At 39.2% G+C, this 11,346-nt stretch overlaps 1 protein-coding gene across 1 annotated transcript; it reads left to right on the forward strand.

Annotated features, from left to right (window-relative positions):
- Positions 1-460: 460 nt before the first annotated feature.
- LOC139819187 (protein mini spindles-like) lies at positions 461-8,882 on the forward strand. The gene is made up of 5 exons (XM_071788384.1): positions 461-526; positions 807-2,222; positions 5,903-5,962; positions 6,224-8,012; positions 8,101-8,882. Exons 1-5 carry the CDS (start codon positions 461-463, stop codon positions 8,217-8,219), a joined length of 3,450 nt encoding a protein of 1,149 aa, XP_071644485.1. The 3' UTR covers positions 8,220-8,882.
- Positions 8,883-11,346: the final 2,464 nt, after the last annotated feature.

Below are 11,346 nucleotides of genomic sequence, written 5' to 3' on the forward strand. Positions count from 1 at the left end.
ACATCTTAAGATTGAACTTAAGACGGTCTTAAATAACTATGAATACCGGCCTAAATTTGATTAGTTTTAAATTTTCTAAGTGTATTTCGTTTGTAAATCAAGTGTATTTCGTTTGTAAATCCTGTCGCTGAACTGACTGCGCTAGGTCAAAGTTTATCTTTTTTACTGTATTAACTGTATATTGGAAGGGAAAAGAAACTCTGACCTAGCACGGCCAATTCAGTAATAGAAGACGGACCCTTAATTGGAATCTGTTTGTTTATATCAGTGCTATTTGTCTGTGCGCTCTGGCGTGTGTCAAACTTTCACTTATTGCAGAATTGTACATTTGCGTGTTTATTTTGAATTGTCATACGTCGATATGAGAAAACATATGGATCTTTTACATTAGCTTGATGTAACTTCCAACGAGACGAGAAAGGGATATTTCAAATAAGTCATTCTTTTAGAATAATCAATCATGGAACAGGATACCGAATATATGATATTGACCAGATTGTATTTGGCGAGGAGCTGTGCGGACCCGGTACTGACCACGTTCAAAATATTTGTAGTATTTTTCACATCCTACATTTGCCAAGTTATAATTTTTTCACTAATTACTTCAATGAACATACAGGTATTGTAAACTTAATCGTAATTGAACAATCTACAATATTTTAATCTGGATATATAAACCATATGAATAAATTTTTATTCTAGTGTCAAATGTAGATACTGTACATACAAGAAATTAATACCTTTAGAATAAGTTCAATCTATCGGTTTAAGTAACTAATTTTCTGTACGATATTGCGTAGTCCTAGCGAGGACGCTTACATGGATATGAGAAGTGCGTGAAGACGTTCCAGTGCATCGATGACGAGAAGTCTCCAGAGTGGAACAAGTACATTGGCTTCATCAAGAAGTTTGTGGTAGATAGAAATGCAGCCGCGCAGGAGAAGGGTCTGGAAGCGACCCTGGCTTTCGTGGAGAATGCCGCGATCGCCGGCAAGATAGTCAACGAGGTGATGAACGGCATCGTGTCCAAATGCATCGCCGCGCCTAATGCCAAGACGAAGGAACTGGCTGTGCAAATCACGCTGATGTATATCGAGATCGAGAAGCACGATCGAGTGCAGCAGAAGCTGCTAAAAGGCACCAAGGCAAAGAATCCGAAAATTGTTTCGGCGTGCATCGCCACTTTGACGCTGGCGCTCAAGGAGTTTGGATCTGAAGTGATCAATTTGGAGCCACTGATAAAGAAGATAGCAAGCTTTCTAGAAGACAGGAACAAGACAGTGCGAGAGAAGGGCAAAGCTATGGTAGTGGAGATGTATCGATGGGTGGGCGATCGCCTGATGCAGCAGTTGAACACATTGAAACCGGTGCATATCACGGAGCTTGAGGCAGAGTTTAGCAATCTCGCCGATGAGGAGGTGGTGCCTACGCGCTATTTACGCTCGCAGAATCCGAAGAATATGGTCAACAATGGCGATTCAGAATTCCCGGATATAGATCCGTATGATCTATTGTCGCCTGTAGACATTCTGTCAAAGCTGCCGAAGGACTTTTATGAAAAAGTTAAGGCGAAGAAGTGGGAGGAGCGGAAGGAGGCGCTGGAAGCCCTGGAAACGCTTGTCAAGAATCCGAAACTGGAGAACGGCGACTACGGTGACGTGGTAAGGGTCTTGAAAAAAATTATCTCGAAGGACACCAATGTGCTGGTGGTCACGCTCGCGGGGAAGTGTCTGGCTTACCTGGCGGCGGGTCTGAAGAAACGATTTCAGCTTTCTGCCTATGTCTGTTTACCTATCATCCTGGAGAAGTTCCGCGAGAAGAAGCAATCAGTGGTGCAGGCATTGCGGGAGGCTGCCGATGCCATTTACCAGAGCTTAAGCATTGATCTCATTCTCGAGGACACTCTAGCCGCCTTGGGGAACAAAAACCCGGCCGTGAAGGCCGAGACGGCCGCGTACTTAGCTCGATGTTTTGCGCATACACCACCTGCAAATCTCAACAAGAAGTTGCTCAAATCTTACACCGGCGCGTTGCTGAAGACGTTTAACGAGCCGGATTCGACAGTACGTGATAATTCAGCAGAAGCGCTCGGCACGGCGATGAAGCTGATCGGTGAGAAGGCGATGATGCCATTCTTGACAGATATTGACAATCTGAAGATGACGAAGATCAAAGAATGCGCGGATAAGGCAGTGATAGTCGTCTTGGACCACCACCACAGTTAAGCAACACGTTCGCGCTCTGTATTATATATTTATATATGTACATTTACGCTCGTGTGTATCTACTATAATATAAATTCTTAGAGGCTTTCTTATAATTGGGACCGACTGACACACTCGCATCCGAGATCGATACACATTCGGCTGGAAACGGAAAAACTTATCGTTACTTTTTTTCAAATACGTTTAAAAAAATCTCTCTTTGTCCCTCTCCCGCAACCCCATCTCTTTCCCTCCCCTCCCCCAGAGGACATTGTCTCGCATTGTCGACGTAAAACGAAAAAAAAACGATAAAAAAAATTCGGATTTCTAACGATTGATGACGACGAGCAGAACGTGTGGCGAAAAAAAGGAATCTGTTTTCTTAGAGGAAGTTAGAGACGCGGATGACAAACGACTGTAAAATATCAAATTGTAATGTTTTAATACTGATTTGCAGATGTGTATAATTGTAACATGTAGCTGGTTATAAAAGGGGGGAAAAAGAAAAGAGGTGAGCGCGGATTGTAACTGATATGGTGTGAGACACGGTGTATCCGTGTCGATGGGGAAGTACAATTGAACGAATAAAGAGGCAGGAAAAAATGATGGGAAAAGGAAGTAAGGGAAAAAGATGGAAGAAGCGGAATATCTCGAGAAGGATCATGACATGAATTTCCTGTGTTATACTACTAGGGGAATTATGATAGTTACACGAGAAGAAATGTTTGTTTTGTATATCTCTTAGGGATAAATAAACTTTTCAAAAAATACATCTCATCTAACTTCTCAAAAACATCATCGAATCCAGAGTGTATAGCGGTCATGGAAGATTTGCATGACCGCTATACACTTCTTTAGATAAAAAAAAGACATCAGCTTCACTTACTTTATATCCATTCTATTTTTGTATCAAAAGTTCTCTTACAATTCTTTTTTCTTTTTTCTTTTTTTGTCCCTTTAAATATCAGAGTGTATAGCGGTCATGGAAACCTGGAGGATTTGCATGACCGCTATACACTTCTGTAGATAAAAAAAGGACAGAAAATGTCATTTTTTAAGGATTTAACAAAATTCCAGAAAAGTTACAAAATCCCAAGACTTCCATGACTTTTCCAGGAGCCCGTAAATTTCCTGACATTTTCATGTTTTCATGACCGCTATACGCCTTGGAATTTTTCTCTCTCTCGACGACGGCTCTCCTTCCTCGCGACTTCGTTCTCCGAACGAATTTAATCGGGGAAATGTACAGTAGGCTATCGTTTGCTGCTCGATTTGTATTAATTCGAATGTATTTGAAATTACGTGCGACACATAATCTTCAACGTTGTGTCGGGGAACGAAAGGAGAAAAATTCTCGTAAACTTTGCATCTGGGGATAATTCAAGTGAATTAATTTCATACGATGTGTACTTAATCGACTTGAATTCAAATCGAACAATATAAATTTAATAATTTTTAAGCGTCTCATTGAGCGCAGGTGGATTGTACAAAAATCGTGAGCGATCTAAATTCTATAATTGTAACATGAATGGAATGGAATCAGATTGCGACGTTCGATTATTTTATTCCAGAGATGCGAAAAAAATGGCGATCGATCAAATTATATTTGTTCCGAATTGGTGGGGAGGAATCTATAGACGATGTTCACACGGGCAAAACTTTGTAGATACAAAGTGGTGACATTTGAGTAGCTTTATATATTACAAAAGATGAATGCGATAATAGCGATGCGAATATAAACAGTGCACAATATTAACGCAACTATGATTTGACCATTTTTATTTATAGTTTTAACATGTTATTTTTTAAGCAAAGCTACATGTATGAGAAAATTAGTCACGCGTTTTATAATCTTCTGTAAAATAGAAGGACAACAGGGGCGATTTCTTGACGCCATACAAGGATGTAAAGGAGCAACAAGAGGTATCCTCCTACGATCAGGCGAGAAATTTTGCAATACATTTTTCATTATATTTTTCATGTACAAAGTGTCTGATAAGTACGTCTAGCAACCATAAGCACTGGGCTATTTCCTCTCGCCAAATCGCAGATTTTAATTAATTAGTTTATTATTTATTGCAAAAATAATCTGTTGATGGGCTTGCTGTTGTTGGATCTGCTGCTGCTGTGGAAACTGCTCTTTACCAACCTAAAACAACTTAAAAGGGTTAAAAATGTGCAGTGTGGACGGACGACCGTAGTCGGATGAGCCGCGAGTAGGATCATCCTAGAACGGGCACAAGTCCCCACGTGGTCTCCAGTCCACCAGGGAATCGATTCTGTATCTTGGGACGAGGTGAAAATTACAAAAGTGAGGAAATTCACTAGAGAATCTACAATTTCATTTGTCGAAATCTAGTAAATCTGTTCACTTTTGTAATTTTCACCTCGTCTCAAAATACAGAATCGACCTCCAGTGGTTCACTCCCATTCACCCCCTCCTTAAGTTCACAGGTTCACTCTTTCAATCTTATGATACCCCGTGCTCGCACTGCTCGCAGGTTCGCAGTTCGCAGCACCCCGCAGTCTGGCAGTCTGGTACGTTATATAGAAGTCTGTGGAAGTGTGTGGTCATCACGTGTTCCCGCATGTTCTCTCTTTCTTGATTTTTTTATTTTATACAAAAAAAAAATCAAACCTGCTTCGCATAAACAATTGGTGAGTATAAAAATCGATTAGTTTTTTCGATTAATTTTTAATTCAGCTTCCGTCAAAGTTTCGATAATTTTCTTTATTCGCTATATTCATATATATATATATATATGTTTGACTTAATCGCTACTACATAAATTGATATATTTTAAAATATATTTAATGATAAAAAAATATACATTATTCTAAAAAAAATATTAGTTACTTAGAAAAGTTAAACGTAAGTGCAGCGATGAGTAATTTTTGCAATTTTTCTCGTTCCTTCTTTGGTGCTCACGTGGTGATAAATAAACACAGAGAGCACGTGCTCACGAAATCTCAGATTTAGAAAGAAATATTTCCATATTTTATTTAAAGAATTTAAAGAAACTTTTTTCTTTAAAATATTTAATTATTTAATAATGATATACATTGAAATCTAATTTTACTTAAAAAAAAAAAAAAAAATATGTGCTTGTAATATTTTAAATGCAAAGAAAACACTATTATCTTGTAAGAAAATTGTAAGAAACTGTTCTATTTCTTAAAGAATTTTAATTATTTAAAAATGATACGATGCCGCTTTTTTATGCTTATAATTTTAATTATTTAAAATTGATACGCTGCCGCCTTTTTATGCTTCATAACTCTATGAAGCTAGCCGACAGAAATTACTAAATTTGATTAGTTTTAATTTTTCTAAATGTATTTCGTTCGTAAATCCTGTCGCTGAACTGACTGCGCTAGGTCAGAATTTATCTTTTTTACTGTATTAACTGTATATTGGAAGGGAAAAGAAACTCTGACCTAGCACGGCCAATTCAGTAATAGAAAACGGACCCTTAATTGAAATATGATTGTTTAATTCAGTGCTATTTATCTGTGCGCTCTAGCTAGGCGTGTGTTAAACTTTCACTTATTGCAGAATTGTACATTTGCGTGTTTATTTTGAATTGTCATGCTTCGTCGATATGAGAAAACATATGGATCCTTTACATTAGCTTGATGTTACTTTGAACGAGACGAGAAAGGGATATTTCAAATAAGTCATTCTTTTAGAATAATCAATCATGGAACAGGATACTGAATATATGAAATTGCCCCTGGAGGAGCGCTGTGCGCACAAGGTACTGACCACATTCAAAATATTTGTAGCATTTTTCACATCCTACATTTGTCAAGTTATAATTTTTTTACTAATTAATTCAATGAACATATTGTAAACTTAATCGTGATTGAACAATCTACAATATTTTAATCTGGATATATAAACATACGAATAAATTTTTATTTTAGTGTCAAATGTAGATACTGTACATACAAGAAATTAATACCTTTAGAATAAGTTCAATGTATCGGTATAAGTAACTATATACGATATTGCGTAGTCCTGGCGAGCACGCTTACATGGATATGAGGAGTGCGTGAAGACGTTCCAGTGCATCGATGACGAGAAGTCCCCAGAGTGGAACAAGTACATTGGCTTCATCAAGAAGTTCATGGCAGATTGTAATGCGGCCGCGCAGGAGAAGGGTCTGGAAGCGACCCTGGCTTTCGCGAAGAAAGCTGCGATCGCCGGCAAGATAGTCATCGAGGTGATGAACGGCATCGTGTCCAAATGCATCGCCGCGCCTAAAGCCAAGACGAAGGAACTGGCTGTGCAAATTACGCTGATGTATATCGAGATCGAGAAGCACGAGGCGGTGCAGGAGGAGCTGTTGAAGGGCACCGAGGCAAAGAATCCGAAAATCGTTTCGGCGTGTATCGCCACCTTGACGCTGGCGCTCAAGAAGTTTGGACCTAAAGTGATCAATTTGAAGCCACTGATGAAGAAGATGGCAAGCTTTCTAGAAGACAGGGACAAGACAGTGCGAGAGCAGGGCAAAGCTATGGTGGTGGAGATGTATCGATGGGTGGGCGATCGCCTGATGCAGCAGTTGAACACATTGAAACCGGTGCATATCACGGAGCTTAAGGCAGAGTTTAGCAATCTCGCTGATGAGAAGGTGGTGCCTACGCGCTATTTACGCTCGCAGAAGCCGAAGAATATGGGCAACAATGGCGATTCAGCAGCGGCGAGCGATAACGGCGAGGACGACAATGAAGACGCGGACGGTGCTTCAATCCCGGATATAGATCCGTATGATCTATTGTCGCCTGTAGACATTCTGTCAAAGCTGCCGAAGGACTTTTATGAAAAAGTTGAGGCGAAAAAGTGGCAGGAGCGGAAGGAGGCACTGGAAGCCCTGGAAACGCTCGTCAAGAATCCGAAACTGGAGAACGGCGACTACGGTGACGTGGTAAGGGTCTTGAAAAAAATTATCTCGAAGGACACCAATGTGCTGGTGGTCACGCTCGCGGGGAAGTGTCTGGCTTACCTGGCGGCGGGTCTGAAGAAACGATTTCAGCTTTCTGCCTATGTCTGTTTACCTATCATCCTGGAAAAGTTCCGCGAGAAGAAGCAATCAGTGGTGCAGGCATTGCGGGAGGCTGCCGATGCCATTTACCAGAACTTAAGCATCGATCTCATTCTCGAGGACACTCTAGCCGCCTTGGAGAACAAAAACCCAGCCGTGAAGGCCGAGACGGCCGCGTACTTAGCTCGATGTTTTGCGCATACACCACCTGCGGATCTCAACAAGAAGCTGCTCAAATCTTACACCGGCGCGTTGATGAAGACGCTTAACGACCCGGATCCGACAGTACGTGATAATTCAGCGGAAGCGCTCGGCACGGCGATGAAGCTGATCGGTGAGAAGTCGATGATGCCATTCTTGACAGATATTGACAATCTGAAGATGACGAAGATCAAAGAATGCGCGGATAAGGCAGTAATAGTCGTCAAGGTGACGAGTGGTACGAAGGAGCAGGAACGACCCAACACCGCTCCGGTTAAAGTGGAATCGCAGCGAGCGAACAAGGCGAGCAAGGAGAATTCGAAGAGTGGCAAGCCGAGTGCCGCGAGAAGACTCAACACCGCAGCCGGAAAGAAGGCAGCGACTAAGAAAGCTGGCGATTATTCGTCGCTCACGAATTTGGCGACATCAAAGAAAGCAGTTCAGATGGAGAAGAACTATAGTCTAAATGAGATTGAGGTGATGGTGGCGCAGTATTTGCCAGCCGAGATAATCACCCGTCTCGTAGCCAGTAATAGCAAGATTGCACTAGCAGCTCTAGGTCAGTAATTAATGTTTACTTTACACCATTATTCTTATAATCAATAATTAAGAAATCCTTTATTAATTAATCATTTAATGTATTTAAGGTATATGCGAAATATTGGCGACGACTATTGGACCACCAGTTAAGCAACACGTTCGCGCTCTGTATTATATATTTATATGTGCATTTACGCTCGTGTGTATCTACTACATAAATTCTTAGAGGCTTTCTTATGATTGGTACCGACTGACACACTCGCATCCTCGATACACATTCGGCCCGAAACGGAAAAACTTATCGTTACTTTTTCTCAAATATGTTTTAAAAAATCTCTCTTTGTCCCTCTCCCGCCACCCTTTCCCTTTTCCTCCCTTCCCCCAGAGTACATTTTGTCTCGCATTGTCAACGTAAAACGAAAAAAAAAGATACGTATTTTAAACGATTGATAACGTCGAGCAGAACGTGTGGCGAAAAAAAGAAGCCTGTTTTCTTAGAGGAACTTAGAGACACTAATGATAAACGACTGTAAAATATCAAATTGTAATGTTTTAATACTGATTTGCAGATGTGTATAATTGTAACATATATATAGCTGGTTATAAAAGGGGGGAAAAAGAAAAGAGGTGAGCGCGGATTGTAACTGATATGGTGTGAGACACGGTGTATCCGTGTCGATGGGGAAGTACAATTGAACGAATAAAGAGGCAGGAAAAAATGGTGGGAAAAGGAAGTAAGGGGAAAAGATGGAAGAATAAGCGGAATATCTCGAGAAGGATCATGACATGAATTTCCTGTGTTATACTACTAGGGGAATTATGATAGTTACACGAGAAGAAATGTTTGTTTTGTATATCTCTTAGGGATAAATAAACTTTTCAAAAAATACATCTCATCTAACTTCTCAGAAACATCATCAAATCCAGAGTGTATAGCGGTCATGGAAACCTGGAAGATTTGCATGACCGCTATACACTTCTTTAGATAAAAAAAAGACAGAAAATGATACATCAGCTTCACTTACTTTATATCCATTCTATTTTTGTATCAAAAGTTCTCTTACAATTCTTTTTTCTTCTTTCTTTTTTGTTTCTTTAAATATCAGAGTGTATAGCGGTCATGGAAACCTGGAAGATTTGCATGACCGCTATACACTTCTGTAGATAAAAAAAAAACAGAAAATGTCATTTTTTAAGGATTTAACAAAATTCCAGAAAAGTCACAAAATTCCAAGACTTCCATGACTTTTCCAGGAGCCTGAAAATTTCCTGACATTTCCATGTTTTCGTGATCGCTATACGCCCTTGAATTTCTCTCTCTCTCTCTCTCTCTCTCTCTCGACGACGGCTTTTCCTTCCTCGCGACTTTGTTCTCCGAACGAATTTAATCGAGGAAATGTACAGTAGGCTATCGTTTGCTGCTCGATTTGTATTAATTCGAATGCATTCAAAATTACGTGCGACACATAATCTTCAGCGTTGTGCCGGGAAACGAAAGGAGAAATAATCGTAAACTTTGCATCTGGGGATAATTCAAATGAATTAATTTCATGCGACGTGTACTTAATCGACTTGAATTTAAATTGAACAATATAAATTTAATAATTTTTAAGTGTCATTGAGCGTAGGTGGATTGTGCAAAAATCGTGAGCGATGTAAATTCTATAATTGTAACATAAATGGAATGGAATCAGATTGCGACGTTCGATTATTTTATTCCAGAGACGCGAAAAAAATGGCGATCGATAAAATTTTATTTGTTCCGAATTGGTTGGGAGGAATCTATGGACGATGTTCACACGGGCAGAACTTTGTAGATACAAAGTGGTGACATTTGAGTAGCTCTATATGTTACAAAAAATGAATGCGATAATAGCGATGCGAATAAACAGTGCGCGATATTAACGCAACTATGATTTAACCATTTTCATTTATAGTTTTAACATCTTATTTCTTAAGCAAAGCACCATGTATAAGAAAATTAGTCACGCGTTTTATAATCTTTTGTAAAATAGAAGGACAACAGGGGCGATTTCTTGACACCATGTAAGATGTAAAGGAGCAACAAGAGGTATCCTCCGACGATCAGGCGAGAAATTTTGCAATACATTTTTCATTATATTTTTTATGTACAAAGTGTCTGATAAGTACGCGTCTAGCAACCATAAACACTGGACTATTTCCTCTCGCCAAATCGCAGATTTTAATTAATTTATTATATATTGCAAAAATAATCTGTTGGTGGATGTGCTGCTGCTGTGGGAATTGCAGCTCTTCTTGTGTTGCTGTTCCGCTCTCTTCGGGTTTCGTCTGTCATTCGAAAAAATCATATAATGGAAAAATCACTCTTAGAACTCAAGTACAGATTAACTTAAAAAGAAAAAAATATGACTTCATTACTTTTAAAAAAATTAATTGAACCATGAAAATGCCCCACATATAAACATATATATATCTACACACACACACACACACACACACACACACACACACACACACACACACACACATATATATATATATATATATATATATATATATATGGGGCATTTTCCAGCAAAAAATACACAGATAGTGTGTACATTGACACAGTGTAATACAGTAAATCATTTCATTCTTGTTTACCGAATGTTAAATAAAGATAAAATAATTCATTATATTCTCTCATTTAAAAAAAGCAATGATATTAGTAACGAAATATTTGGAAATTGGACTACAAAACTGATTTTAATAAATTGACTACAACATTGGCTTTAATGAATATTTTGATGTTATTGAAATTACGTATGTACTTTTTAATCTCGTAATAGATGTCCCTTTCCATCAGAGTATAATATTCCGAGAAGGAGTTGGCCATTTTGTACGCGTTATCTTCCACCTTCTTTATGTATGCGATCCAGTGCATTCTTTTATTGAGCATAGCTTGCAAATTGGGATTCGGGAATACTACTTTAATCCTGAGAAGATAGACAAACACACATACTGGAACGTGAGTTTCGAACGAGTAATTACGTACAATAAAATTCTCACAATTTACGAACTAATGGTGCCTGAGCTCTCCAATGAAACGTAGATCAGTGAAGGATATAGATGCTATTCCTTTATTGTTCCTTGCACCGACATATCGCTTGACCGGGTTGAGGACTGCCTGAAAGCTGCAGATCCGCTAATCTATTTCGTATAATTTGTATATCGACAGCTGTCGCTTCTGCGGTGGTCATAAGTTCCGTCCAATTGTTGGCTGCCTCGGTCATACTAAAGATCGGAATTTGAAGGAAGAGATACGTCCGAAGCGACTACTCTTGCCCAGCAAGTTGTTCTTCGATTACGGATTGTTCCGATTCAACTGAAAT

This window comes from Temnothorax longispinosus, chromosome 9 (assembly GCF_030848805.1).
Source record: "Temnothorax longispinosus isolate EJ_2023e chromosome 9, Tlon_JGU_v1, whole genome shotgun sequence".
Classification (NCBI taxonomy): domain Eukaryota; kingdom Metazoa; phylum Arthropoda; class Insecta; order Hymenoptera; family Formicidae; genus Temnothorax; species Temnothorax longispinosus.